This window comes from Taeniopygia guttata, chromosome 35 (genome assembly GCF_048771995.1).
Source record: "Taeniopygia guttata chromosome 35, bTaeGut7.mat, whole genome shotgun sequence".
Lineage (NCBI taxonomy): Eukaryota > Metazoa > Chordata > Aves > Passeriformes > Estrildidae > Taeniopygia > Taeniopygia guttata.
This window is the reverse complement of record NC_133060.1, coordinates 1,858,251-1,886,022: the sequence shown is the minus strand read 5'-3', so window position 1 is coordinate 1,886,022 and position 27,772 is coordinate 1,858,251. Positions and strand designations below refer to the sequence as shown.

General features: G+C 60.5%; 4 protein-coding genes across 7 annotated transcripts; all 4 read left to right on the top strand.

The window, feature by feature from the left end:
* The first annotated feature begins 149 nt into the window (after positions 1 to 149).
* Positions 150 to 3,876, top strand: LOC121468701 (class II histocompatibility antigen, B-L beta chain-like). Of its 2 annotated transcripts, none has more exons than XM_072921213.1 (5): positions 150 to 349; positions 818 to 1,076; positions 2,105 to 2,386; positions 3,497 to 3,603; positions 3,704 to 3,876. In XM_072921213.1, exons 1-5 carry the CDS (start codon positions 185 to 187, stop codon positions 3,710 to 3,712), a joined length of 822 nt encoding a protein of 273 aa, XP_072777314.1. In that variant the 5' UTR covers positions 150 to 184; the 3' UTR covers positions 3,713 to 3,876. The 2 variants fall into 2 exon arrangements, with proteins under 2 accessions (XP_072777314.1, XP_072777315.1); XM_072921214.1 differs by having other exon boundaries at positions 193 to 349; positions 807 to 1,076.
* Positions 3,877 to 9,028: 5,152 nt separating this feature from the next.
* Positions 9,029 to 11,811, top strand: LOC121468700 (class II histocompatibility antigen, B-L beta chain-like). The gene is made up of 5 exons (XM_072921220.1): positions 9,029 to 9,174; positions 9,633 to 9,902; positions 10,688 to 10,969; positions 11,432 to 11,538; positions 11,639 to 11,811. The coding sequence occupies exons 1-5, from the start codon at positions 9,090 to 9,092 to the stop codon at positions 11,645 to 11,647; spliced, it is 753 nt and encodes a 250-aa protein (XP_072777321.1). The 5' UTR covers positions 9,029 to 9,089; the 3' UTR covers positions 11,648 to 11,811.
* Positions 11,812 to 16,444: 4,633 nt separating this feature from the next.
* Positions 16,445 to 19,724, top strand: LOC121468062 (class II histocompatibility antigen, B-L beta chain-like). Of its 3 annotated transcripts, XM_072921218.1 has the most exons (6): positions 16,446 to 16,586; positions 17,045 to 17,105; positions 17,220 to 17,314; positions 18,444 to 18,725; positions 19,345 to 19,451; positions 19,552 to 19,724. In XM_072921218.1, the coding sequence occupies exons 1-6, from the start codon at positions 16,502 to 16,504 to the stop codon at positions 19,558 to 19,560; spliced, it is 639 nt and encodes a 212-aa protein (XP_072777319.1). In that variant the 5' UTR covers positions 16,446 to 16,501; the 3' UTR covers positions 19,561 to 19,724. The 3 variants fall into 3 exon arrangements, with proteins under 3 accessions (XP_072777320.1, XP_072777319.1, XP_072777318.1); XM_072921219.1 differs by having other exon boundaries at positions 16,445 to 16,586; positions 17,045 to 17,314; XM_072921217.1 differs by lacking the exon at positions 17,220 to 17,314.
* Positions 19,725 to 23,362: 3,638 nt separating this feature from the next.
* LOC115493242 (class II histocompatibility antigen, B-L beta chain-like) lies at positions 23,363 to 27,034 on the top strand. The gene is made up of 4 exons (XM_072921229.1): positions 23,363 to 23,616; positions 25,291 to 25,572; positions 26,655 to 26,761; positions 26,862 to 27,034. Exons 1-4 carry the CDS (start codon positions 23,370 to 23,372, stop codon positions 26,868 to 26,870), a joined length of 645 nt encoding a protein of 214 aa, XP_072777330.1. The 5' UTR covers positions 23,363 to 23,369; the 3' UTR covers positions 26,871 to 27,034.
* Positions 27,035 to 27,772: the final 738 nt, after the last annotated feature.

Here is a 27,772-nt window from a genome sequence, read left to right as displayed (position 1 = left end):
AGCGAGGGGCGTTGATGAGTCATCGGTTGCTGGGTAGAGCGTCTGAAAATCGGGCTCCCAACGGAACCGGCCAATTAGAGCGCGGAAAAAGCGCCTCGGCCAATCAGAGAGGAGCCAAAAAAAAGCACAGCCAATCAGATCGCGGCCAAAAACCACGCCCGACCAATCAGGGAGCGCGTCGCTAATGACCCCGCGCTGCTCCGGGCTGGTTCCCCCAGTCCAGCGCGGCCGCTGCGGGGCTGGTGGTGCCGGTGCGGCGCTGCCATGGGGCGAGGGGCGGCAGCCGGGGCCGTGCTGGTGGCACTGGTGGCGCTGGGAGCCGCCCCGGCTGCGGGCGCGGAGCTCTCGGGTGAGCGGGGGGCGCGGGAGGCGCTGGGCCGGGGGGGAGAAGGGGGAACAGGGGGAAAAGGGGGAGCCCGGGATGGAGGGGGAGGAGGAGGGGACCCCCAAAGGGAGAGCGGGAGGGGCGGGGAGGGTGGGGAGCGGGGAAATGGGGATGGGGGACCCCAAATCTGAGCCCGAGGGGCTGGGGGTTGGGACAATAGTGTTAAAATGGGTGGGAAAGTGGGAAATTCGGGAGCCCAGAAGTGATTTTGGGGTGCGGCCGGAGGCGGGAGGGGAGAGGATGCGGAAGGCGAAATGGGGGAAGGGCGGCCAAGAGGAAGCGGCAGCGCGGGCAGGAGGGTCCCAGGGCGGCCGTGGGGCACAGGGGGTGCGGAGTGGGGATCCGGGGTGGGCCCCGGAGCTCTGGGGGTGCTGGGGGGGAGCTGGGGGGGCACCCCCTGAGCTGTGTCCTGCACTCACAGGAGTGTTCCAGTACATGTTTAAGGCTGAGTGTCACTTCACGAACGGCACGGAGAAGGTGAGGTACGTGCAGCGGTACATCTACAACCGACAGCAGTACGCGATGTTCGACAGCGACGTGGGGGAGTTCGTGGGGTTCACCCCCTATGGGGAGAGGAATGCCAAGCGCTGGAACAGCAACCCGGTAATAATGGAGCGCAGACGGACTGCGGTGGACTGGCTCTGCCGGTACAACTACCAGGTTGACGCCCCATTCACTGTGGAGCGCCGAGGTGAGCGCGGGGCAGAGCGTGTCCCCTCGGGCCCGGCCCTGCCAATGACCCCGGAGCCCCTCAAAACCTCCCTGGGAATCGGCCCAGAGCCCTCAGCCCTCCCTGGGCCCCTCCCCGGGGGCTCCTGACTCTCCAAATCACTCCCAGTCCCTCCCAGTCCCTCCCAGTCCCTCCTAGTCCAGTCTCTGCCCCTTCCCAGTTAATCCCAGTCCATTCCCTGTCCATCCCCATCCCGTGCCGTCTGTTCCCAATCCCTCCTTTTCCATCCCAGTCCACCCCAACCCATTCCCAATCCCACCCCGTGTGTTCCTGGTCCATTCCCAGTCCATTTTCCATCCATTTCCAGTCAATTCCAGTCTTCCACAGACCAATCCCATCCATCCCAGTCCATCCCAGTCCATTCCAGTCCATTGCCAGACCCTCCTTTTCCCACCCGGTCCATTCCCAATAACATCCAGTGTATTCCCAGTACATTCCCATTCCCCCCAGTCTCACTCAGTTCATCCCAGTCCATTCCCAGTTGATGGGAAGTCTGTCCCAGTTCATCCCAGTGCATTACCAGTCCATACCAGTACATTCCAATCCATTCCCAGTCCCTCACAATTAATCCCAGTTGATCCCAATCCATCCCAGTCCCTCCCAGCATATTCCCAGTCCATTCCAGTACATTGCCAGACCCTCCCACACCATTCCCAGTTCGTTCCCAATCCCCCCCGTCCCTTCCAGTCCCATCCCTAATCCCTCCCAGTCCCTCCCAGTTGATCCCAATACCTCCCAGTACTTCCCAGTAACTCCCAGTCCCTCCCAGTCCCTCCCAGTCCCGCCCAGTCCATTTTCTGTCCATCCCAGTCCCTCCCAGTCCATTCCCACTCCCTCCTTGTCCATTCCCAGTCCCTCCCAGTCCCTCCCAGTCCAATCCCAGTCCCTCCCAGTCCCTCCCAGTCCCTCCCAGCCCCACCCCAGTCCCTCCCCCCCCTCTCCCAGTGCCCCCAGCCGATCCCAGTCCGTCCCCGCTCTCTCTCTCCCAGTGCCCCCCAGCGTCTCCATCTCGCTGGTGCCCTCGAGCTCCCAGCCCGGCCCCGGCCGCCTGCTCTGCTCCGTGCTGGATTTCTACCCTGCCCCGATCCAGGTGAGGTGGTTCCAGGGCCAGCAGGAGCTCTCGGAGCACGTGGTGGCCACCGAGGTGGTCCCCAACGGGGACTGGAGCTACCAGCTGCTGGTGCTGCTGGAAACCCCCCCCCGGCGCGGGCTCACCTACAGCTGCCAGGTGGAGCACGGCAGCCTGGAGCACCCCCTGAGCCAGAGCTGGGGTACGGGGGAGCCGCTGGGGCCGGGCCAGAGCCGCGGGCGGGGGCTGGGAGCCACTGGGAGGGAGCTGGAGAGAGCCGGCCGGCAACTGGGAGAGGGGCTGGGGGCTGGGGGAGGGCTGGGAAGGGCTTTGGGGGGTGCTGGGGAGGGTGGGATGGGGTTGGGGGGGTGCTGGTGGGCACTGGGAGGGGGTTTGGGGGTGCTGGGAGTGACTGGGAGGGAGTTTGGGGGTTCTGGGATTTACTGGGAGTGGGTTTGGGGGTGCTGGGTATGACTGGGAAGGATTTTAGAGGGTCTGGTTTTAATTGTGATCGACTTTGGGGGTGCTGGGTGTGGCCGGAAGGGAATATGAGGGTGCTGCGATTTAGTGGGAGGGAGTTTGGGGGTGCCGGGTGTGGCTGGGAAAGAATTTGAGAGTTTTGGGATGTATTGGGAAATGGTTTAGGAGTGCTGGATGTGCGTGGGAGGGATTTTAGGGGGTCTGGTTTTAATTGTGATCGAGTTTGGGGGTGTCGGAGTGGTGGGAGGGAGTTTGGGGGTGCCGGGTGTGACTGGATCAGAGTTTGAGGGTGCTGGGTGTGACCGGAAGGGAGTTTGGCGGTGCTGGGATTTACTGGGAGTGGGTTTGGGGGTGCTGGGTATGACTGGGAGGGATTTTAGGGGGTCTGGTTTTAATTGTGATCCAGTTTGGGGGTTCTGGGTGTGGCTGGGAGGGAGTTTGGGGGTGCCGGGTGTGACTGGGAAGGATTTTAGAGGGTCTGGTTTTAATTGCGATCCAGTTTGGGGGTGCTGGGAATGACTGGGAGGGAGTTTGGGGGTGCGGGTGTGGCTGGGAGGGAGTTTGGGGGTGCCGGGTGTGGCTGGGAGGGAGTTTGGGGGTGCCGGGTGTGGCTGGGAGGGAGTTTGGGGGTGCCGGGTGGGGCTGGGATGGAGTTTGGGGGTGCCGGGTGTGGCCGGGAGGGAGTTTGGGGGTGCCGGGTGTGGCTGGCAGGGATCGGGGGGAGGTTTCGGGGGGTCCCGGCCGGGCCGGGGGGGCGAGCGGGAGGGCGGCGGGAGGGGCTGGGGGTGTCGGGGGGAGGTTTTGGGGGCGCTGAGCCCCGCGGACCCCCCAGAGATGCCGCCGGACGCCGCCCGCAGCAAGATGCTGACGGGCATCGGGGGCTTCGTCTTGGGCTCGCTCTTCCTGGCGCTGGGGCTCGGCTTCTACCTGCGCAAGAAGGTCCGGGGGCGTGCCGGGGGTCGTGTCCCCCCCGGGCCGGAGCGGCTGCGCTCCCCCCGGGGCCCCCGGCCCGGCCTCACCCCCTTTTCTCTGCCCGCAGAGCTCCTGAGCCGCCGGCGGCCGCAGCCGCTCCCCGCGGCCTCGGGCCCGGCCGGGACCCCCCGCTCCGTCCCCGCGGGGATTTTGGGGGGGTCCCGTGTCCCCCCCAGCCTCGCTGCCGCTCTGCCCCCGCCCGCCCGCTCCCAGTGCTCCCAATAAAGCTTCCCAGTTGGCCCCGGGGCCGTTTGTGGGGGGCGGGTTGGGGGGAGGGGTTTGGGGGGGCGGTGGGGACGGGTTTGGGAAAAGGGAGGGGGACAGAGGGATGGAGGAGGAGGAGGAGGGGGAGCAGAGAGGAACTCCCAGGACGGTTTTTGGGCTCCCCCGCGCTGTTTTGGGGTTTCTGCGCTCACGCAGCCCCCGCAGCGTTGCAGCCCCGGGGCCGCCGCTCCCCTCCTGCCCTCCCGAGCCTTTCCCGGCCCAACCGGAGCCGCTCCCGGCTCAGCCCCCGCAGGAAGCCGGGGCCGCCACCGCCTTCGAAGCGTCGCTGCTCAACGGCCCCGGCGATTCCCATCGATTCCCGCGGCCGGCTGCGATCTCCAGCGCCGGGAGCGCTCCGGCTTTCGGCAGCCCTGAGCGGGATTTGTCATTCCCGGGGTGCGGGAAGCCCAAGGAATGGGGAACATCCCCCTGAGAGCCCCGGGAACATCCCCCTGTGTGCATTGGGAACATCCCCTGTGTGCATTGGGAACATCCCCCTGAGAGCCACGGGAACATCCCCCTGTGTGCATTGGGAACATCCCCCTGAGAGCCCCGGGAACATCCCCCTGTGTGCATTGGGAACATCCCCCTGTGAGCCCCGGGAACATCCCCCTGTGTGCATTGGGAACATCCCCCTGTGTGCATTGGGAACATCCCCCTGTGTGCCCCGGGAACATCCCCCTGAGAGCCCCGGGAACATCCCCCTGAGAGCCCCGGGAACATCCCCCTGTGTGCATTGGGAACATCCCCCTGTGTGCATTGGGAACATCCCCCTGTGTGCATTGGGAACATCCCCCTGTGTGCATTGGGAACATCCCCCTGTGTGCCCCGGGAACATCCCCTGTGTGCATTGGGAACATCCCCCTGTGTGCATTGGGAACATCCCCCTGTGTGCATTGGGAACATCCCCCTGTGTGCATTGGGAACATCCCCCTGTGTGCATTGGGAACATCCCCCTGTGTGCATTGGGAACATCCCTGTTCCCTTCAGGGGAGGCAATGGTGACCTGGTCACAAGGAGCAGCACGGCAGTCCGGCCTGTCCGGGCCACTCGGGCTAACGACACACACAAACACCAATGTGGTGGACGGTCGAAAGCGTTTATTATCTTATCTCATGGGTTTAAATAGTCTTGGGGGACTTTGCTACGTCAGGGGGGTTGGTAGGGTCTCTAGGGTTAGTCAGGAGTGGAAAACTACTGGGTTAGGTGTGGTTACATGTTCTGGGGGTGGTAGATAACGTGTTACAGGGTGAAGGGGGAAGGGTCTTTCTTTCCGTCACACCCCGGGACCTTCCGTTCACCTGTCCCTATCTACTACACTCCTCCAAGAGAGACGGTATTTTAGGAGGATGCCGGTGAGCCAAAGAGACCTGCTGCAGCTGGGAAAAGACAGAAGTGGAGCCAACAGAGAAAAGTCAGGGAGGTTTGTGGTGGTGCCCCCTGTCTTCGCAGTGGAAGAAGAGAAGAAGATCTCTGTTCTTGGACCCTCGGCCTCAGGGGAAAATGGGGGGCACTGCGGTCCCAAAAATGACAAACTGAACTGTTGTTTTTCCCCTCTTGGCAGGGCAGCCTTGAAAGGAAAACTCCTCAAAGCAGTCTGTCCATGCATGCATTGGTGCTGAGAGCGCCGTGCATGGAAAGGAGAGGGTCACTGTTGCCGTGCGAGATCGGCTCCGGGAGGACGCTGTGGGCACGGCGAGGAGGGAAGGAGAGGGCGGCGGCCGCTTTCCCCTCGTCTCTGCGAGGCTCAGTTCATGCGGGAACAAGGGCAGGGGACAGGGACAGGGGACAGGGGACAGGAGCAGGGGACAGGGGACAGGGGCAGGGACAGGGGCAGGGGACAGAGGACGGGGGTAGGGGACAGGGGCAGGGGACAGGGGACAGGGGACAGGGACAGGGACAGGGGACAGGGGACAGGGGCAGGGAACAGGGACAGGGGACAGGGACAGGGACAGGGGACAGGGACAGGGGACAGGGGCAGGGGACAGGGGACAGGGACAGGGGCAGGGAACAGGGGCAGGGACAGGGACAGAGGACAGGGACAGGGGACAGGGGACAGGGGACAGGGGACAGGGACAGGGGACAGGGGACAGGGGCAGGGGACAGGGGACAGGGGACAGGGGGCAGGGGACAGGGGACAGGGGACAGGGGCAGGGGACAGGGGCAGGGGACAGGGACAGGGGACAGGGGCAGGGGACAGGGGACAGGGACAGGGGACAGAGGACAGGAGACAGGGAACAGGGACAGGGGACAGGGGCAGGGGACAGGGACAGGGGCAGGGACAGGGGACAGGGGACAGGGAACAGGGGACAGGGGACAGGGGCAGGGAAACCCGAGGGACCGTGACGGGAAAGCCGCGGGGAGGGCAGGGACAGCCGCGTGGTGATGGGAAAGGCAGAGGGGCGGGGGACAGGGACCAGACCGCGTGGTGAGAGGGAGAGATAAGGGAACAAAGGGTCGGGACAAGGGACCGCGGGGGAAGGGGAGTGAGGGAGGGAAGAAGAAAAAATTACAAATCCTACAGCTCACCACTGGCAAACTTTTCTCTCCGGGCGGTGCCGGGAGTGCCATGGAAGCACAGGGTGTGGCAGCTGTGTTTTTGGGGGGTCTGTGGCACAGGAGGGGCTCCTCTCTCCCTGCAGATGGACTGGGTGTGGATTATCTGTCAATGGGCTGGGTGTTGATTATTTGTCAATGCACTGGGTGTTGATTATCTGTCAATGGATTGGGTGTTGATTATCTGTCAATGCACCGGGTGTTGATTATCTGTCGATGGGCTGGGTGTTGATTATCTGTCGATGGGCTGGGTGTTGATTATCTGTCAATGGATTGGGTGTTGATTATCTGTCAATGGATTGGGTGTTGATTATCTGTCAATGGATTGGGTGTTGATTATCTGTTGATGGACTGGGTGTTGATTATCTGTCAATGGATTGGGTGTTGATTATCTGTCAATACATTGGGTGTTGATTATCTGTCAATGGACTGGGTGTGGATTATCTGTCAGTGGATTGGGTGTGGATTATCTGTCCATGGATTGGGTGTTGATTATCTGTCGATGGACTGGGTGTTGATTATCTGTCAGTGGATTGGGTGTTGATTATCTGTTGATGGATTGGGTGTTGATTATCTGTCAATGGATTGGGTGTTGATTATCTGTCAATGGATTGGGTGTTGATTATCTGTCAATGGGCTGGGTGTGGATTATCTGTCAATGGGCTGGGTGTTGATTATCTGTCAATGGATTGGGTATTGATTATCTGTCGATGGATTTGGGTGTTGATTATCTGGAGGGTGGAAACCTGATTGGGGTCCAGGTTGTGTCTCGCTGTGGTTTGTTGGAGGTGGGTGGTGGGAGGAGGAATGCTTTGGAAGGTTTTCATTTTGAATTTTGTGCGGGGATTTTTTTCCCTTTCTTTTTCCTTCTATAGTAGTATAGTAGTAGTAGCTTAATAAAGTTTTTTTTCCTTGATATTGAGCTTGGGGCTGCTTTGCTCTGTTCTCGATCGCATTTCACAGCATTCAATTGAGAGATTGCATTTTCCTGGGGGTACTGGCATTGTGCCAGTGCGTAAGAGGCAATCTGAAGACCCTCACTCATTTGCCTGCCGATTGCCACGAGAAGGAACTCCCCCCACTGCAGTTCCGGCTTGGAGAAGGCAACAGTGCAGGTGCAGCCGCTGCACCGTTACGTTCTGTTCCCAACGAGGCCCGGCAAGAACTTGGCAAGGAGTTGGCAAGGAGTTGGCGAAGACCCAGCATGGACCCAGCACAGAGCGGCCCTCTGCAATTCCTGCTTCACTCTCCACCTTTAAGCTGAATGAACTGCTGGGGTGACTCTGGTGGTCTCTCACTGCAGACCCCTCATCTGCCTCCTTACCACCATGACAGACGGAGATCAAGAACCCTCTCCCCAAGGACTGAGACTGAGACCCCTACCACAGAGAGTGGTGGTGGGGGGAATGACATGACCTGTTCTTCTCCAGTAACTTCAATGGATTTATTCTTCATTGTGTTTGTTCAGCCTGGATGATTTTCTGTAGATACACCTGTTCCCCCCATAGCAATTTCAATAGACTCTCATTGTTCTGCATGTTTCCCCCTTTCCCTCTGTGGACTGTAACTGGACCCCTGGGCTGGGCAGGACTTTGGAGACTCTCCCCAACACAACAAGACGGATCCCCATGGTCCGGACCACTGAGGAGCTCGCCTGTGTTGGCAGCTATTCCCATCCCCCCTTGTCTCTCTCTCTCTCTCTCTCTCTCCTTTTTATTTCTTTTCTGATCTCACTATCGCATTTATTGTTTTTGGCCCTTAATAAAGGTGCATCTGTTGTGATTAAACTGATAGTCCCCTGCTGTTTGTCTTTTGCACTTTGGGATTGGCTAACGAACCATCACGACACCCGCTATAAGCGGATCGTGACACAGTGTCAAACCATGACAGGCGGTCGCCCCTATTTAATAATATACTATTTATCTAAAAAATACATTTAAAAGTGTTTTAAAACTTAATATTTTAAAAATTTTAAAATAATACGATTTTATTATAATTAGTATAATTTTAGTATTATTATGTATTAATAGTATAAACTTATGTTAATAGCTATAATTCATAGGTTACTATATAAAAATTATATTATAATTAGAATTTATATAGTTTTATTCCAATTCCGTTCATAGTTTATCATATTTTTTACTGCTAATTCGGCAAATTTCGTTCCTATAGAAGAGCGGGACAGGGTCCGAGTAGGAAATTCGGTACGAGCACAGCGCCCTAAAAATTAGATTGAAACACGAAAAGAACGGCTCTGATTGGCTGGCCCGGCACAGCCCGCGCCCCCATCCCCGCCCCCGCCAGCCCCGCGCCCCAAGGCTCCCCCTGCCCAAAAATCCCCACCCGGGGCTGCAGCGTCCCGAAACCCCTCAGCCAATCAGAGCGCGGGCAGGACGCGGCACAGCCAATGGGAGCTCGGAGCGTTAATTACCTCATCGGTTGCTGGGTAGAGCGTCTGAAAATCGGGCTCCCAACGGAACCGGCCAATTAGAGCGGGCGAAAAACTCCTCGGTCAGTAATAGAGGAGCCAAAAAACAGCACAGCCAATCAGATCGCGGCCAAAAACCACGCCCGGCCAATCAGGGAGCGCGTCCCTAAAGCTGCGGGGCTGGTGGTGCCGGTGCGGCGCTGCCATGGGGCGAGGGGCGGCAGCCGGGGCCGTGCTGGTGGCACTGGTGGCGCTGGGAGCCGCCCCGGCTGCGGGCGCGGAGCTCTCGGGTGAGCGGGGGGCGCGGGAGGCGCTGGGCCGGGGGGGAGAAGGGGGAACAGGGGGAAAAGGGGGAGCCCGGGATGGAGGGGGAGGAGGAGGGGACCCCCAAAGGGAGAGCGGGAGGGGCGGGGAGGGTGGGGGAGGGGGGAAATGGGGAGGGGGGACCCCAAACGTGAGCCCGAGGGGCTGGGGGTTGGGACAATAGTGTTAAAATGGGTGGGAAAGTGGGAAATTCGGGAGCCCAGAAGTGATTTTGGGGTGCGGCCGGAGGCGGGAGGGGAGAGGATGCGGAAGGGGAAATGGGGGAAGGGCGGCCAAGAGGAAGCGGCAGCGCGGGCAGGAGGGTCCCAGGGCGGCCGTGGGGCACAGGGGGTGCGGAGTGGGGATCCGGGGTGGGCCCCGGAGCTCTGGGGGTGCTGGGGGGGAGCTGGGGGGGCACCCCCTGAGCTGTGTCCTGCACTCACAGCGGTGCTCCAGTACATGTTTAAGGCTGAGTGTCACTTCATGAACAGCACGGAGAAGGTGAGGTTCGTGGAGCGCTACATCTACAACCGCGAGCAGTATCTGATGTTCGACAGCGACGTGGGGGAGTTCGTGGGGTTCACCCCCCATGGGGAGAGGAATGCCAGGCGCTTCAACAGCGACCCGGTAATAATGGAGGACAAACGCTCTGAGGTGGACAGGTTCTGCCGGCACAACTACCGGGGTGTCGCCCCGTTCAGCGTGGAGCGCCGAGGTGAGCGCGGGGCAGAGCGTGTCCCCTCGGGCCCGGCCCTGCCAATGACCCCGGAGCCCCTCAAAACCTCCCTGGGAATCGGCCCAGAGCCCTCAGCCCTCCCTGGGCCCCTCCCCGGGGGCTCCTTTGTCTCCCAGTCCTTCCCAGTCCGTTCCCAGTCTGTCCCCATCCCTCCATTTCCAACTCAGTCCATTCCCAGTTCCATCCATTGTATTCCAGGTCCATTCATAGTCCATTCTCTGCCCCTCCCAGTCCATCCCAGTCCATCCCAGTTCATTCCCATTCCATGCCCAGTCATTTCTTTGTTCATTCCCAGGCCCCCCAGTCCATCCCAGTCCCTCCCAATGCCTCCCAATGCCTCCCAGTCCATCCCACTCCATTCCCAGTCCCCTCCCAGTCCATTCCCAGTCCCTATCCTCCATCCCAGTCCACCCCAACCCCTTCCCATTCCCACCCTGTGTATTCCTGGTCCATTCCCAGTCCATTTTCCATCCATTTCCAGTCAATTCCAGTCTTCCCCAGTCCATTCCAGAGCATTCCCAGTTCATTCCAGTCCATTCTCTGTCCCTCCCAGTCCATTCCCAGCCCCTCCCAGTCCAATCCCGCTCTCTCCCAGTCGATTGCAATCCCTCCCAGTGCATCCCAGCCCATTCCCATTACATGCCCACTCTTTCCCAGTCCATTCCCAGTCCCTCCCAGTCCCCCCCAGCCCCACTCCAGTCCCTCCCCTCCCTCTCCCAGTGCCCCCAGCCGATCCCAGTCCGTCCCCGCTCTCTCTCTCCCAGTGCCCCCCAGCGTCTCCATCTCGCTGGTGCCCTCGAGCTCCCAGCCCGGCCCCGGCCGCCTGCTCTGCTCCGTGCTGGATTTCTACCCTGCCCCGATCCAGGTGAGGTGGTTCCAGGGCCAGCAGGAGCTCTCGGAGCACGTGGTGGCCACCGAGGTGGTCCCCAACGGGGACTGGAGCTACCAGCTGCTGGTGCTGCTGGAAACCCCCCCCCGGCGCGGGCTCACCTACAGCTGCCAGGTGGAGCACGGCAGCCTGGAGCACCCCCTGAGCCAGAGCTGGGGTACGGGGGAGCCGCTGGGGCCGGGCCAGAGCCGCGGGCGGGGGCTGGGAGCCACTGGGAGGGAGCTGGAGAGAGCCGGCCGGCAACTGGGAGAGGGGCTGGGGGCTGGGGGAGGGCTGGGAAGGGCTTTGGGGGGTGCTGGGGAGGGTGGGATGGGGTTGGGGGGGTGCTGGGGGGCACTGGGAGGGGGTTTGGGGGTGCTGGGAGTGGCTGGGAGGGAGTTTGGGGGTGCCGGGTGTGACTGGGATGGAGTTTGGGGGTGCCGGGTGTGGCCGGGAGGGAGTTTGGGGGTGCCGGGTGTGGCTGGGAGGGAGTTTGGGGGTGCCGGGTGTGGCTGGCAGGGATCGGGGGGAGGTTTCGGGGGGTCCCGGCCGGGCCGGGGGGGCGAGCGGGAGGGCGGCGGGAGGGGCTGGGGGTGTCGGGGGGAGGTTTTGGGGGCGCTGAGCCCCGCGGACCCCCCAGAGATGCCGCCGGACGCCGCCCGCAGCAAGATGCTGACGGGCATCGGGGGCTTCGTCTTGGGCTCGCTCTTCCTGGCGCTGGGGCTCGGCTTCTACCTGCGCAAGAAGGTCCGGGGGCGTGCCGGGGGTCGTGTCCCCCCCGGGCCGGAGCGGCTGCGCTCCCCCCGGGGCCCCCGGCCCGGCCTCACCCCCTTTTCTCTGCCCGCAGAGCTCCTGAGCCGCCGGCGGCCGCAGCCGCTCCCCGCGGCCTCGGGCCCGGCCGGGACCCCCCGCTCCGTCCCCGCGGGGATTTTGGGGGGGTCCCGTGTCCCCCCCAGCCCCGCTGCCGCTCTGCCCCCGCCCGCCCGCTCCCAGTGCTCCCAATAAAGCTTCCCAGTTGGCCCCGGGGCCGTTTTTGGGGGGCGGCTTGGGGGGAGGGGTTTGGGGGGGCGGTGGGGACGGGTTTGGGAAAAGGGAGGGGGACAGAGGGATGGAGGAGGAGGAGGAGGAGGAGGAGCAGAGAGGAACTCCCAGGACGGTTTTTGGGCTCCCCCGCGCTGTTTTGGGGTTTCTGCGCTCACGAAGCCCCCGCAGCGTTGCAGCCCCGGGGCCGCCGCTCCCCTCCTGCCCTCCCGAGCCTTTCCCGGCCCAACCGGAGCCGCTCCCGGCTCAGCCCCCGCAGGAAGCCGGGGCCGCCACCGCCTTCGAAGCGTCGCTGCTCAACGGCCCCGGCGATTCCCATCGATTCCCGCGGCCGCCTGCGATCTCCAGCGCCGGGAGCGCTCCGGCTTTCGGCAGCCCTGAGCGGGATTTGTCATTCCCGGGGTGCGGGAAGGCCAAGGAATGGGGAACATCCCCCTGAGAGCCCCGGGAACATCCCCCTGTGTGCATTGGGAACATCCCCCTGTGTGCCCCGGGAACATCCCCCTGTGTGCCCCGGGAACATCCCCCTGTGTGCATTGGGAACATCCCCCTGTGTGCATTGGGAACATCCCCCTGTGTGCCCCGGGAACATCCCCCTGTGTGCCCTGGGAACATCCCCCTGTGTGCATTGGGAACATCCCCCTGTGTGCATTGGGAACATCCCCCTGTGTGCATTGGGAACATCCCCCTGTGTGCATTGGGAACATCCCCCTGAGTGCCCCGGGAACATCCCCCTGTGTGCATTGGGAACATCCCCCTGTGTGCATTGGGAACATCCCCCTGTGTGCATTGGGAACATCCCCCTGAGAGCCCCGGGAACATCCCCCTGTGTGCCCCGGGAACATCCCCCTGTGTGCATTGGGAACATCCCCCTGTGTGCATTGGGAACATCCCCCTGTGTGCATTGGGAACATCCCCCTGAGTGCATTGGGAACATCCCCCTGTGTGCATTGGGAACATCCCCCTGTGTGCATTGGGAACATCCCCCTGTGTGCATTGGGAACATCCCCCTGTGTGCATTGGGAACATCCCCCTGTGTGCATTGGGAACATCCCCCTGTGTGCCCCGGGAACATCCCCTGTGTGCATTGGGAACATCCCCCTGTGTGCATTGGGAACATCCCCCTGTGTGCATTGGGAACATCCCCTGTGTGCATTGGGAACATCCCCCTGTGTGCATTGGGAACATCCCCCGTGTGCCCCGGGAACATCCCCCTGTGTGCATTGGGAACATCCCCCTGTGTGCCCCGGGAACATCCCCCTGTGTGCATTGGGAACATCCCCCTGTGTGCATTGGGAACATCCCCCCGTGTGCCCCGGGAACATCCCCCTGTGTGCATTGGGAACATCCCCCTGTGTGCATTGGGAACATCCCCCTGTGTGCATTGGGAACATCCCCCTGTGTGCATTGGGAACATCCCTGTTCCTTCAGGGGAGGCAATGGTGACCTGGTCACAAGGAGCAGCACGGCAGCCCGGCCTGTCCGGGCCACTCGGGCTAACGACACACGCTGACACCAATGTGGTGGACGGTCGAAAGCGTTTATTATCTTATCTCATGGGTTTAAATAGTCTTGGGGACTTTGCTACGTCAGGGGGGGTTGGTATGGTCTCTAGGGTTAGTCAGGAGTGGAAAACTACTGGGTTAGGTGTGGTTACATGTTCTGGGGGTGGTAGATAACATGTTACAGGGTGAGAGGGGGAAGGGTCTTTCTTTCTGTCACATCCCGGGATCTTCCGTTCGCCTGTCCCTATCTACCACACTCCTCCAAGAGAGACGGTATTTTAGGAGGATGCCGGTGAGCCAAAGAGACCTGCTGCAGCTGGGAAAAGACAGAAGTGGAGCCAACAGAGAAAAGTCAGGGAGGTTTGTGCTGGTGCCCCCTGTCTTCGCAGAGGAAGAAGAGAAGAAGATCTCTGTTCTTGCACCCTCGGCCCCAGGGGAAAATGGGGGGCACTGCGGTCCCAAAAATGACAAACTGAACTGTTGTTTTTTCCCTCTTGGCAGGGCAGCCTTGAAAGGAAAACTCCTCAAAGCAGTCTGTCCATGCATGCATTGGTGCTGAGAGCGCCGTGCATGGAAAGGAGAGGGTCACCATGGGAAACTTTTCTCTCCGGGCGGTGCCGGGAGTGCCATGGAAGCACAGGGTGTGGCAGCTGTGCTTTTGGGGGGTCTGTGGCACAGGAGGGGCTCCTCTCTCCCTGCAGATGGGCTGGGTGTGGATTATCTGTCAATGGAGTGGGTGTTGATTATCTGTCAATGGATTGGGTGTTGATTATCTGTCAATGGATTGGGTGTTGATTATCTGTCAATGGACTGGGTGTGGATTATCTGTCGATGGACTGGGTGTTGATTATCTGTCGATGGGCTGGGTGTTGATTATCTGTCCATGGATTGGGTATTGATTATCTGTCCATGGATTGGGTGTTGATTATCTGTCAATGGATTGGGTGTTGATTATCTGTCAATGGACTGGGTGTGGATTATCTGTCAATGGATTGGGTATTGATTATCTGTCCATGGATTGGGTGTTGATTATCTGTCGATGGGCTGGGTATTGATTATCTGTCAATGGATTGGGTGTTGATTATCTGTCGATGGATTGGGTGTTGATTATCTGTCAATGAACTGGGTGTTGATTATCTGTCGATGGGCTGGGTGTTGATTATCTGTCAATGGATTGGGTGTTGATTATCTGTCAATGGATTGGGTGTTGATTATCTGTCAATGGATTGGGTGTTGATTTACTGTCGATGCACTGGGTGTTGATTATCTGGAGGGTGGAAACCTGATTGGGGTCCCGGTTGTGTCTCGCTGTGGTTTGTTGGAGGTGGGTGGTGGCAGGAGGAATGCTTTGGAAGGTTTTCATTTTGAATTTTGTGTGGGGAGTTTTTTCCCTTTTATTTCCTTCTATAGTAGTATAGTAGCAGTGGCTTTATAAAGTTTTTTTTCCTTGTTATTAAGCTTGGGCCTGCTTTGCTCTGTTCTCGATCGCATTTCACAGCATTCAATTGAGAGGTTGCATTTTCTTGGGGGTACTGGCATTGTGCCAGTGTGTAGGAGGCAATCTGAAGACCCTCACTCATTTGCCTGCCGATTGCCACGAGAAGGAACTCCCTTCCCCCACTGCAGTTCCGGCTTGGAGGAGGCAACAGTGCAGGTGCAGCCGCTGCACCGTTACGTTCTGTTCCGAATGAGGCCCGGCAAGAACTTGGCAAGGAGTTGGTGAAGACCCAGCGTGGACCCAGCACAGAGCGGCCCTCTGCAATTCCTGCTTCACTCTCCACCTTTAAGCCAAATGAACTGTTGGGGTGACTCTGGTGGTCTCTCACTGAAGACCCCTCATCTGCCTCCTTACCACCGTGACAGACGGAGATCAAGAACCCTCTCCCCAAGGACTGAGACTGAGACCCTGACCACAGAGAGTGGTGGTGGGGGGAATGACATGACCTGTCCTTCTCCAGTAACTTCAATGGACTTATTCATCGTTGTGTTTGTTCTGCCTGGATGATTTTCTATAGGTCACCTGTTCCCCCCACAGCAATTTCAATAGACTCTCATTGTTCTGCACGGTCCCCCCTTTCCCTCTGTGGACTATAACTGGACCCCTGGGCTGGGCATGACTTTGGAGACTCTCCCCAACACAACAAGACGGATCCCCATCGTCCGGACCAGTGAGAACCTCGCCTGTGTTGGTAGCTGTTCCCATCTCCCCTTGCCTCTCTCTCTCTCTCTCTCTCCTTTTTATTCCTTTTCTGACCCCACTATCGCATTTATTGTTTTTTGGCCCTTAATAAAGGTGCATCTGTGGTGATTAAACTGATAGTCCCCTGCTGTTTGTCTTTTGCACTTTGGGATTGGCTAACGAACCATCACGACACCCCGCTATAAGTGGATCGTGACACAGTGTCAAACCATGACAGGCGCTCGCCCCTATTTAATAATATATTATTTATCTAAAAAATACATTTACAAGTGTTTTAAAAATTAATATTTTAAAATTTTTAAAATAATACGATTTTATTAAAATTAGTATAATTTTAGTATTATTATGTATTAATAGTATAAAATTATGTTAATAGTTATTAATCATAGGTTACTATATAAAAATTATATTATAATTAGAATTTATATAATTTTACTCCAATTCCATTCATAGTTTATCCTTTTGTTGACTGCTAATTCGGCAAATTTCGTTCCTATAGAACAGGGGGACAAAGGGATTGGAGCAGGAAGTTCTGTACGAGCACAGCTCCCAAAAAATTGGGGTGAAACACGAAAAGAACGGCTCTGATTGGCTGGCCCGGCACAGCCCGCGCCCCCCATCCCCGCCCCCGCCGGCCCCGCGCCCCAAGGCTCCCCCTGCCCAAAAATCCCCACCCGGGGCTGCAGCGTCCCGAAACCCCTCAGCCAATCAGAGCGCGGGCAGGACGCGGCACAGCCAATGGGAGCTCGGAGCGTTAATTACCTCATCGGTTGCTGGGTAGAGCGTCTGAAAATCGGGCTCCCAACGGAACCGGCCAATTAGAGCGGGCGAAAAACTCCTCGGTCAGTAATAGAGGAGCCAAAAAACAGCACAGCCAATCAGATCGCGGCCAAAAACCACGCCCGGCCAATCAGGGAGCGCGTCCCTAAAGCTGCGGGGCTGGTGGTGCCGGTGCGGCGCTGCCATGGGGCGAGGGGCGGCAGCCGGGGCCGTGCTGGTGGCACTGGTGGCGCTGGGAGCCGCCCCGGCTGCGGGCGCGGAGCTCTCGGGTGAGCGGGGGGCGCGGGAGGCGCTGGGCCGGGGGGGAGAAGGGGGAACAGGGGGAAAAGGGGGAGCCCGGGATGGAGGGGGAGGAGGAGGGGACCCCCAAAGGGAGAGCGGGAGGGGCGGGGAGGGTGGGGAGCGGGGGAAATGGGGAGGGGGGACCCCAAATCTGAGCCCGAGGGGCTGGGGGTTGGGACAATAGTGTTAAAATGGGTGGGAAAGTGGGAAATTCGGGAGCCCAGAAGTGATTTTGGGGTGCGGCCGGAGGCGGGAGGGGAGAGGATGCGGAAGGGGAAATGGGGGAAGGGCGGCCAAGAGGAAGCGGCAGCGCGGGCAGGAGGGTCCCAGGGCGGCCGTGGGGCACAGGGGGTGCGGAGTGGGGATCCGGGGTGGGCCCCGGAGCTCTGGGGGTGCTGGGGGGGAGCTGGGGGGGCACCCCCTGAGCTGTGTCCTGCACTCTCAGGGGTGTTTCAGTTCTTGGGGAAGTTCGAGTGTTACTTCATGAACGGCACGGAGAAGGTGAGGTACGTGCACAGATACCTCTACAACCGGGAGCAGCTCGCGATGTTCGACAGCGATGTCGGGGTGTATGTGGGGTTCAACCCCCTTGGGGAGAAATGGGCCAGGTGCTGGAACAGCAACCCGGAATTCATGGAGCGCAAACGGGCTGAGGTGGACCTAGTCTGCCGGCACAACTACCGGCTGTACGCCCCGTTCAGCATGGAGCGCCGAGGTGAGCGCGGGGCAGAGCGTGTCCCCTCGGGCCCGGCCCTGCCAATGACCCCGGAGCCCCTCAAAACCTCCCTGGGAATCGGCCCAGAGCCCTCAGCCCTCCCTGGGCCCATCCCCGGGGGCTCCTTTGTCTCCCAGTCCTTCCCAGTCTGTCCCCGTCCCTCCATTTGCAGCTCAGTCCATTCCCAGTTCCATCCATTGTATTCCAGGTCCATTCATAGTCCATTCTCTGCCCCTCCCAGTCCATCCCAGTCCCTCCCAATGCCTCCCAGTCCATCCCACTCCATTCCCAGTCCCCTCCAAGTCCATTCCCAGTCCCTATCATACATCCCAGTCCGCCCCAACCCATTCCCAGTCCCACCCCTTGTGTTCCTGGTCCCTTCCCAGTCCATTTTCCATCCATTTCTAGTCAATGCCAGCCTTCCCCAGTCCAATCCCAGTCCATCCTAGACTCTCCCAGTCCCTCCCAGTCCATCCCAGCCCATTCCCATTCCATGCTCAGTCTTTCCCAATCCACTCCCAGACCATTTCCAGAAAATTACCTGTCCAGTCTCTGTCCATTCCCAGTCCCTCCCAGTCCCTCCCAGTCCATCCCGGTCCCTCCCAGTCCATTCCCAGTCCATTCCCAGTCCATTCCCAGTCTCTCCCAGTCCATTCCCAGTCCCTCCCAGTCCCTCCCAACCCATTCCCAGTACCTCCCAGTCCATTCGCAGTCCATCCCCAGTCCTTCCCAGTTGATCCCAATACCTCCTGGTCCCTCCCAGTCCATCCCAGTCCATTCAAGTCCATTGCCAGACCCTCCTTTTCCAACCCAGTCCATTCCAAATAACATCCAGCCCATCCCAGTCCCCCCCAGCCCATTCCCAGTCCATCCAAGTCCATTCCCTGTTTGACCCAGTCCATCCCAGTCCATTCCCATTCCATGCTCAGTGTTTCCCAGTCCATTCCAAGACAATTCCCAATCCATTTCCAGTCCCTCCCACCCCTCCCACTCCATTCCCAGTCTCTCCCAGTCTAACCCAGTCCATTCCCAGTCCCTCCCAGTCCCCCCCAGCCCCACCCCAGTCCCTCCCCTCCCTCTCCCAGTGCCCCCAGCCGATCCCAGTCCGTCCCCGCTCTCTCTCTCCCAGTGCCCCCCAGCGTCTCCATCTCGCTGGTGCCCTCGAGCTCCCAGCCCGGCCCCGGCCGCCTGCTCTGCTCCGTGCTGGATTTCTACCCTGCCCCGATCCAGGTGAGGTGGTTCCAGGGCCAGCAGGAGCTCTCGGAGCACGTGGTGGCCACCGAGGTGGTCCCCAACGGGGACTGGAGCTACCAGCTGCTGGTGCTGCTGGAAACCCCCCCCCGGCGCGGGCTCACCTACAGCTGCCAGGTGGAGCACGGCAGCCTGGAGCACCCCCTGAGCCAGAGCTGGGGTACGGGGGAGCCGCTGGGGCCGGGCCAGAGCCGCGGGCGGGGGCTGGGAGCCACTGGGAGGGAGCTGGAGAGAGCCGGCCGGCAACTGGGAGAGGGGCTGGGGGCTGGGGGAGGGCTGGGAAGGGCTTTGGGGGGTGCTGGGGAGGGTGGGATGGGGTTGGGGGGGTGCTGGGGGGCACTGGGAGGGGGTTTGGGGGTTCTGGGATTGGCTTGGAGGGAGTTTGGGGGTTCTGGGTGTGACTGGGATGGAGTTTGGGGATTCTGGGATTTACTGGGAGTGGGTTTGGGGGTTCTGGGTATGACTCGGAAGGATTTTAGAGGGTCTGGTTTTAATTGCGATTGAGTTTTGGGGGTGCTGGGTGTGACTGGGAGGGAGTTTGGGGGTGCTGAGTGTGACTGGGAGGGAGTTTGGGGGTGCCGGGTGTGGCTGGGAGGGAGTTTGGGGGTGCCGGGTGTGGCTGGGAGGGGGTTTGGGGGTGCCGGGTGTGGCTGGCAGGGATCGGGGGGAGGTTTCGGGGGGTCCCGGCCGGGCCGGGGGGGGCGAGCGGGAGGGCGGCGGGAGGGGCTGGGGGTGTCGGGGGGAGGTTTTGGGGGCGCTGAGCCCCGCGGACCCCCCAGAGATGCCGCCGGACGCCGCCCGCAGCAAGATGCTGACGGGCATCGGGGGCTTCGTCTTGGGCTCGCTCTTCCTGGCGCTGGGGCTCGGCTTCTACCTGCGCAAGAAGGTCCGGGGGGGTGCCGGGGGTCGTGTCCCCCCCGGGCCGGAGCGGCTGCGCTCCCCCCGGGGCCCCCGGCCCGGCCTCACCCCCTTTTCTCTGCCCGCAGAGCTCCTGAGCCGCCGGCGGCCGCAGCCGCTCCCCGCGGCCTCGGGCCCGGCCGGGACCCCCCGCTCCGTCCCCGCGGGGATTTTGGGGGGGTCCCGTGTCCCCCCCAGCCCCGCTGCCGCTCTGCCCCCGCCCGCCCGCTCCCAGTGCTCCCAATAAAGCTTCCCAGTTGGCCCCGGGGCCGTTTTTGGGGGGCGGGTTGGGGGGAGGGGTTTGGGGGGGTGGTGGGGACGGGTTTGGGAAAAGGGAGGGGGACAGAGGGATGGAGGAGGAGGAGGAGGAGGAGGAAGAGAAGCAGCCCCGGAACCCCGCGGTTCCCCAGCCCCCCATAGCACCCGCAGCCCCCCGGCCCCCTCAGCATCGCCCCCTCCCCAAATCCCGCAGCCAGCGGGGAGGGGGAGCTCGCCCCAAATCCCTCGGGGGGTCCCCGGGCCGGGATTTTCCCTTGGGGGGGTTCGCGGCTCGCAGATTCCGGGATCGAGCCCCAAAATCTCTGTGGGGCACCGGGAGGGTTTCGTGTGTGGGGAGGGGATGCTCGGGGTGGGGGGTTCGGGACAAGGGAGGGGGACAGAGGGATGGAGGAGGACGAGGAGGAGGAAGGAGCCGGGATGGAACCGGGATGGAATCGGGATGGGGCCGGGATGGAACTGGGATGGAACCGGGATGGAGCCCCAAAATCTCTGGGGGGCACCGGGAGGGTTTCGTGTGTGGGGAGGGGATGCTCGGAGCCTGAGGGACCCCAAATCTGAATTTGGGCTGAATCCTGGTGGTTTGGGGCTTTTATGGACAGAAAACCCGCGGGGAGCTCCAGAGCTGGGCCTGGGCTGGAGGAACTCCCAGCCTGGGGCGCTGTCGCGGTTTGAGACGGAAAATGAATTTTCTGGGAAGGAAGAGGTCAGTTTGGACATTGACCAACTGAAGGTGGACACGGCTCTGAGAACAGCGAGGGGTTCCAAGCAGAATTCCCAGCAGAACTCGCTCTCTCTGGTTCCGCTCAGCGCTCAGCGCAGCCTCTCCCCTGCCCGGCCGTGGCTGGGTGGGGCAGGGGAAGGCCCACGGCCGCACTGAGGTGGGCCCAAGGGTGGGGGGATGGAACCCCCTGCAGATGGAAGGGTGGAGAAATCTGGGATGTCTCCGTTCCCCCCCAGAGTCTCTCTGGAGAGAAAGGGAGAGAGAAAGAGGCAGCGGTGGTTTATCAGCGATACACCACGGGGAAGGCCCAGCCGGCCCTGGGAGCTGCAGCCTGGGCCCAGAGCCACCCTTGGGAGTCGGCACTTTTAACCCTTCCTGAGAAATGAAAGCTGTGTGGGATTTTTCTCCTCCTCGGGTTGAAAGAGAGGCAGAGGGACAGCCTGGGAGCTGGGATGTTGGAAGGAGAAATTCCAGGTGGGAGGAGATGATGGAGCGGCTTTTGGCCGGACTTTTCCTTGGTAGCCACAGACTGAACCGATCTTCTCCTCCAAGAGAGACGGTATTTTAGGAGGATGCCGGTGAGCCACAGAGACCTGCTGCAGCTGGGAAAAGACAGAAGTGGAGCCAACAGAGAAAAGTCAGGGAGGTTTGTGGTGGTGCCCCCTGTCTTCGCAGAGGAAGAAGAGAAGAAGATCTCTGTTCTTGCACCCTCGGCCCCAGGGGAAAATGGGGGGCACTGCGGTCCCAAAAATGACAAACTGAACTGTTGTTTTTCCCCTCTTGGCAGGGCAGCCTTGAAAGGAAAAATCCTCAAAGCAGTCTGTCCATGCATGCATTGGTGCTGAGAGCGCCGTGCATGGAAAGGAGAGGGTCACCATGGGAAACTTTTCTCTCCGGGCGGTGCCGGGAGTGCCATGGAAGCACAGGGTGTGGCAGCTGTGTTTTTGGGGGGTCTGTGGCACAGGAGGGGCTCCTCTCTCCCTGCAGATGGGCTGGGTGTGGATTATCTGTCAATGGAGTGGGTGTTGATTATCTGTCAATGGATTGGGTGTTGATTATCTGTCAATGGATTGGGTGTTGATTATCTGTCAGTGGATTGGGTGTTGATTATCTGTCAATGGGCTCGGTGTTGATTATCTGTCAATGGACTGGGTGTTGATTATCTGTCAATGGGCTGGGTCTTGATTATCTGTCGATGGATTGGGTATTGATTATCTATCGATGGACTGGGTGTTGATTATCTGTCGATGGATTGGGTGTTGATTATCTGTCAATGGACTGGGTGTTGATTATCTGTCGATGCACTGGGTGTTGATTATCTGGAGGGTGGAAACCTGATTGGGGTCCCGGTTGTGTCTCGCTGTGGTTTGTTGGAGGTGGGTGGTGGGAGGAGGAATGCTTTGGAAGGTTTTCATTTTGAATTTTCTGTGTGGATTTTTTTCTCTTTCTTTTTCCTTCTATAGTACTATAGTAGCAGTGGCTTAATAAAGTTTTTTTCCTTGTTATTGAGCTTGGGGCTGCTTTGCTCTGTTCTCAATCACATTTCACAGCATTCAATTGAGAGGTTACATTTTCATGGGGGCACTGGCATTGTGCCAGTGTCAAACCATGACAGGCGCTCACCCCTAGTTGTTAATATATTATTTATTTTTAAAATATATTTAATATGTTTAAAAAATATATATATTTAAAATTTTTAAAATATTATGATTTCATTATAATTAGTATCATTTTAGTATTATTACGTATTAATTGTATAAATTACTGTTAATAACTATTAATCACATGTTATTATATAAAAATTATAATATCATTTCAATATAAATAATTTTACTATAGTTCCATTACCAGTTTATCATTTTGTTGACTGCTAGTTCGGCAAGTTTCGTTCTTTTGGATGACTGGGACGAAGGGGTCGGAGCAGGAAATTCTGTACCAGTGCACAGCCCCAAAAATTGGGGTGAAACACGAAAAGAACGGCTCTGATTGGCTGGCCCGGCACAGCCCGCGCCCCCATCCCCGCCCCCGCCTGCCCCGCGCCCCAAGGCTCCCCCTGCCCAAAAATCCCCACCCGGGGCTGCAGCGGCCCGAAACCCCTCAGCCAATCAGAGCGCGGGCAGGACGCGGCACAGCCAATGGGAGCTCGGAGCGTTAATTACCTCATCGGTTGCTGGGTAGAGCGTCTGAAAATCGGGCTCCCAACGGAACCGGCCAATTAGAGCGGGCGAAAAACTCCTCGGTCAGTAATAGAGGAGCCAAAAAACAGCACAGCCAATCAGATCGCGGCCAAAAACCACGCCCGAGCAATCAGGGAGCGCGTCCCTAAAGCTGCGGGGCTGGTGGTGCCGGTGCGGCGCTGCCATGGGGCGAGGGGCGGCAGCCGGGGCCGTGCTGGTGGCACTGGTGGCGCTGGGAGCCGCCCCGGCTGCGGGCGCGGAGCTCTCGGGTGAGCGGGGGGCGCGGGAGGCGCTGGGCCGGGGGGGAGAAGGGGGAACAGGGGGAAAAGGGGGAGCCCGGGATGGAGGGGGAGGAGGAGGGGACCCCCAAAGGGAGAGCGGGAGGGGAGGGAGGAGGGAAATGGGGAGGGGGGACCCCAAACCTGAGCCCGAGGGGCTGGGGGTTGGGACAATAGTGTTAAAATGGGTGGGAAAGTGGGAAATTCGGGAGCCCAGCAGTGATTTTGGGGTGCGGCCGGAGGCGGGAGGGGAGAGGATGCGGAAGGGGAAATGGGGGAAGGGCGGCCAAGAGGAAGCGGCAGCGCGGGCAGGAGGGTCCCAGGGCGGCCGTGGGGCACAGGGGGTGCGGAGTGGGGATCCGGGGTGGGCCCCGGAGCTCTGGGGGTGCTGGGGGGGAGCTGGGGGGGCACCCCCTGAGCTGTGTCCTGCACTCACAGCGGTGCTCCAGCACATGTTTAACGCTGAGTGTCACTTCACGAACGGCACGGAGAGGGTGAGGTACGTGCAGCGCTACATCTACAACCGCGAGCAGTACCTGATGTTCGACAGTGACGTGGGGGAGTATGTGGGGTTCACCCCCCTTGGGGAGAAGAATGCCAAGCGCTTCAACAACGACCCGGAAATAATGGAGCGCAGACGGGCTGCGGTGGACTGGTTCTGCCTGGACTGGTACGACCCGTTCCTCACGGAGCGCCGAGGTGAGCGCGGGCAGAGCGTGTCCCCTCGGGCCCGGCCCTGCCAACGACCCCGGAGCCCCTCAAAACCTCCCTGGGAACCGGCCCAGAGCCCTCAGCCCTCCCTGGGCCCATCCCCGGGGCCTCCTGACCCTCCAAATCCCTCCCAGTCCATTCCCAATCCATTCCCAGTCTGTCACAGTCCATTCCCAGTTCCTCCCTGTCTCTCCCAGTCCATCCCAGTCCCTCCCAGTCCAATCCCAGTGCATTCCCAGTCCCTCCCAGTCCATCCTAGTCCATCATAGTCCATTCTCTGCCCATTCCCAATCTATCCCAGTCCATTCCAAGTCCCGCCAAGTCCCTCCCAGTGCATTCCCAGTTCCTCCGAGTGCATTCCCAGTCAATCCCACTCCTTTCCAGTCCATTCCAGAACCTTCCAATCCCTCACAGTCCATTCCCAGTCCCCCACAGTCCATCCCAGTTGATCTCAATACCTCCCAGTCCTTCCCAGTCCATTCCCAGTCCATTGCCAGACCCTCCCACACCATTCCCAGTCCATTCCAAATCCCTCCCAGTCTCTTCCAGTCCCATCCCTAATCCCTCCCAGTCCATTTCCAGTCCCTCCCAGTACCTCCCAGTCCATTCTCTGTCCGTCCCAGTCCGTCCCAGTCCATTCCCATTCCATGCTCAGCTTTTCCCAGTCCATTCCAAGACAATTTCCAGTCCATAACCAATCCATTCCCAGTCCCTCCCAGTTGATCCCAGTCCATTCCCTGTCCATCCCCATCCCTTGCAGTCTGTTCCCCATCCCTCCTTTTCCATCCCAGTCTGCCCCAACCCATTCCCATTCCCACCCCGTGTGTTCCTGGTCCATTCCCAGTCCATTTTCCATCCATTTCCAGTCAATTCCAGCCTTCCCCAGTCCATCCCAGTCCATCCCAGTCCATTCCAGTCCATTGCCAGACCCCCCTTTTCCAACCCACTCCATTCCCAATAACATCCAGTGCATTCCCAGTACATTCCCAGTCCACCCCAGTCTCCCCCAGTACATTCCAGTCCATTCCCAGTCCATTCTCAGTCCAGTCCCAGTCTCTCCCAGTCCATTCCCAGTCAATCCCAGTCCCTCACAATTGATCCCAGTTGATCCCAATCCCTCCCAGTCCCTCCCAGCATATTCCCTGTCCATTCCAGTACATTGCCAGACCCTCCCACACCATTCCCAGTCCGTTCCAAATCCCTCCCAGTCTCTTCCAGTCCCATCCCTAATCCTTCCCAGTCCATTTCCAGTCCCTCCCAGTCCCTCCCAGTCCATTTTCTGTGCGTCCCAGTCCGTCTCAGTCCATTCCCTATCCATGCTCAGTCTTTCCCAGTCCATTCCAAGACAATTTCCAGTCCATTCCCAATCCATTCCCAGTAAATTCTCAGTCCCTACCAGACCATTCCCAGTCCCTCCCAGTCCATTTCCAGTATATTCCCAGTCCATCCCAGTCCATTCCCATTCCCTCCTTATCCATTTCCAGTCCCTTCCAACATCTCCCACTCCATTCCCAGTCTCTCCCAGTCTATCCCAGTCCATCCCAGTCCATTCCCAGTCCCTCCCAGTCCCTCCCAGTCCCCCCCAGCCCCACCCCAGTCCCTCCCCTCCCTCTCCCAGTGCCCCCAGCCGATCCCAGTCCGTCCCCGCTCTCTCTCTCCCAGTGCCCCCCAGCGTCTCCATCTCGCTGGTGCCCTCGAGCTCCCAGCCCGGCCCCGGCCGCCTGCTCTGCTCCGTGCTGGATTTCTACCCTGCCCCGATCCAGGTGAGGTGGTTCCAGGGCCAGCAGGAGCTCTCGGAGCACGTGGTGGCCACCGAGGTGGTCCCCAACGGGGACTGGAGCTACCAGCTGCTGGTGCTGCTGGAAACCCCCCCCCGGCGCGGGCTCACCTACAGCTGCCAGGTGGAGCACGGCAGCCTGGAGCACCCCCTGAGCCAGAGCTGGGGTACGGGGGAGCCGCTGGGGCCGGGCCAGAGCCGCGGGCGGGGGCTGGGAGCCACTGGGAGGGAGCTGGAGAGAGCCGGCCGGCAACTGGGAGAGGGGCTGGGGGCTGGGGGAGGGCTGGGAAGGGCTTTGGGGGGTGCTGGGGAGGGTGGGATGGGGTTGGGGGGGTGCTGGTGGGCACTGGGAGGGGGTTTGGGGGTGCTGGGAGTGACTGGAAGGGAGTTTGGGGGTGCTGGTGGGCACTGGGAGGGGTTTTGGGGGTGCTGGGTGTGACTGGGATGGAGTTTGGGGGAGCTGGGAGTGGCTGGGAGGGAGTTTGGGGGTGCTGGGAGTGACTGGGAGGGAGTTTGGGGGTGCCGGGTGTGACTGGGAGGGAGTTTGGGGGTGCCGGGTGTGACTGGGAGGGAGTTTGGGGGTGCCGGGTGTGACTGGGAAAGAATTTGGGCGTTTTGGGATGTACTGGGATACAGTTTAAGGGTGCTGGGTGTGACTGGGAGCGGGTTTGTGGATGCTTGATGTGATCGGGAGGGATTTTAGGGGGTCTGATTTTAATTGTGATCGAGTTTGGGGGTGCCGGGTGTGACTGGGAGGGAGTTTGGGGGTGCCGGGTGTGGCTGGGAGGGAGTTTTGGGGTGCTGGGAGTGACTCGGGGTGGGTTTACGGGTGCTGAAATTTACTGGGAGGGAGTTTGGGGGTGCTGAGATTTACTGGGAGGGAGTTTGGGGGTGCTGCGATTTATTAGGAAGGAATTTGGGGGTGCTGGGAGTGACTGGGAGGGAGTTTGGGGGTTCTGGGATTTACTGGGAGTGGGTTTGGGGGTGCTGGGTATGACTGGGAATGATTTTGGGGGGTCTGGTTTTAAGTGTGATCGAGTTTGGGGGTGCCGGGTGTGACTGGGAGGGAGTTTGGGGGTGCCGGGTGTGGCTGGGAGGGAGTTTGGGGGTGCCGGGTGTGGCTGGCAGGGATCGGGGGGAGGTTTCGGGGGGTCCCGGCCGGGCCGGGGGGGCGAGCGGGAGGGCGGCGGGAGGGGCTGGGGGTGTCGGGGGGAGGTTTTGGGGGCGCTGAGCCCCGCGGACCCCCCAGAGATGCCGCCGGACGCCGCCCGCAGCAAGATGCTGACGGGCATCGGGGGCTTCGTCTTGGGCTCGCTCTTCCTGGCGCTGGGGCTCGGCTTCTACCTGCGCAAGAAGGTCCGGGGGGGTGCCGGGGGTCGTGTCCCCCCCGGGCCAGAGCGGCTGCGCTCCCCCCGGGGCCCCCGGCCCGGCCTCACCCCCTTTTCTCTGCCCGCAGAGCTCCTGAGCCGCCGGCGGCCGCAGCCGCTCCCCGCGGCCTCGGGCCCGGCCGGGACCCCCCGCTCCGTCCCCGCGGGGATTTTGGGGGGGTCCCGTGTCCCCCCCAGCCCCGCTGCCGCTCTGCCCCCGCCCGCCCGCTCCCAGTGCTCCCAATAAAGCTTCCCAGTTGGCCCCGGGGCCGTTTGTGGGGGGCGGGTTGGGGGGAGGGGTTTGGGGGGGCGGTGGGGACGGGTTTGGGAAAAGGGAGGGGGACAGAGGGATGGAGGAGGAGGAGGAGGAGGAGGAGGAGGAGCAGAGAGGAACTCCCAGGACGGTTTTTGGGCTCCCCCGCGCTGTTTTGGGGTTGCTGCGCTCACGCAGCCCCCGCAGCGTTGCAGCCCCGGGGCCGCCGCTCCCCTCCTGCCCTCCCGAGCCTTTCCCGGCCCAACCGGAGCCGCTCCCGGCTCAGCCCCCGCAGGAAGCCGGGGCCGCCACCGCCTTCGAAGCGTCGCTGCTCAACGGCCCCGGCGATTCCCATCGATTCCCGCGGCCGGCTGCGATCTCCAGCGCCGGGAGCGCTCCGGCTTTCGGCACCCCTGAGCGGGATTTGTCATTCCCGGGGTGCGGGAAGGCCAAGGAATGGGGAACATCCCCCTGAGAGCCCCGGGAACATTCCCCTGTGTGCATTGGGAACATCCCCCTGTGTGCATTGGGAACATCCCCCTGAGTGCATTGGGAACATCCCCCTGTGTGCATTGGGAACATCCCCCTGTGTGCATTGGGAACATCCCCCTGTGTGCATTGGGAACATCCCCCTGTGTGCATTGGGAACATCCCCCTGTGTGCATTGGGAACATCCCCCTGTGTGCCCCGGGAACATCCCCCTGTGTGCATTGGGAACATCCCCCTGTGTGCATTGGGAACATCCCC

Excerpts from the sequence above, each read along its gene's own strand:
- LOC121468701 (XM_072921213.1), top strand. The coding sequence starts at position 185 with ATGACCCCGCGCTGCTCCGGGCTGGTTCCCCCAGTCCAGCGCGGCCGC. Across the intron at positions 1,077-2,104 it reads ATTCACTGTGGAGCGCCGAG|TGCCCCCCAGCGTCTCCATC; the intron begins GTGAGCGCGGGG and ends TCTCTCTCCCAG. Across the intron at positions 2,387-3,496 it reads CCCCCTGAGCCAGAGCTGGG|AGATGCCGCCGGACGCCGCC; the intron begins GTACGGGGGAGC and ends CGGACCCCCCAG.
- LOC121468700 (XM_072921220.1), top strand. The coding sequence starts at position 9,090 with ATGGGGCGAGGGGCGGCAGCCGGGGCCGTGCTGGTGGCACTGGTGGCG. Across the intron at positions 9,903-10,687 it reads GTTCAGCGTGGAGCGCCGAG|TGCCCCCCAGCGTCTCCATC; the intron begins GTGAGCGCGGGG and ends TCTCTCTCCCAG. Across the intron at positions 10,970-11,431 it reads CCCCCTGAGCCAGAGCTGGG|AGATGCCGCCGGACGCCGCC; the intron begins GTACGGGGGAGC and ends CGGACCCCCCAG.
- LOC121468062 (XM_072921219.1), top strand. The coding sequence starts at position 16,502 with ATGGGGCGAGGGGCGGCAGCCGGGGCCGTGCTGGTGGCACTGGTGGCG. Across the intron at positions 16,587-17,044 it reads TGCGGGCGCGGAGCTCTCGG|GGGTGTTTCAGTTCTTGGGG; the intron begins GTGAGCGGGGGG and ends CTGCACTCTCAG. Across the intron at positions 18,726-19,344 it reads CCCCCTGAGCCAGAGCTGGG|AGATGCCGCCGGACGCCGCC; the intron begins GTACGGGGGAGC and ends CGGACCCCCCAG.
- LOC115493242 (XM_072921229.1), top strand. The coding sequence starts at position 23,370 with ATGTTTAACGCTGAGTGTCACTTCACGAACGGCACGGAGAGGGTGAGG. Across the intron at positions 23,617-25,290 it reads GTTCCTCACGGAGCGCCGAG|TGCCCCCCAGCGTCTCCATC; the intron begins GTGAGCGCGGGC and ends TCTCTCTCCCAG. Across the intron at positions 25,573-26,654 it reads CCCCCTGAGCCAGAGCTGGG|AGATGCCGCCGGACGCCGCC; the intron begins GTACGGGGGAGC and ends CGGACCCCCCAG.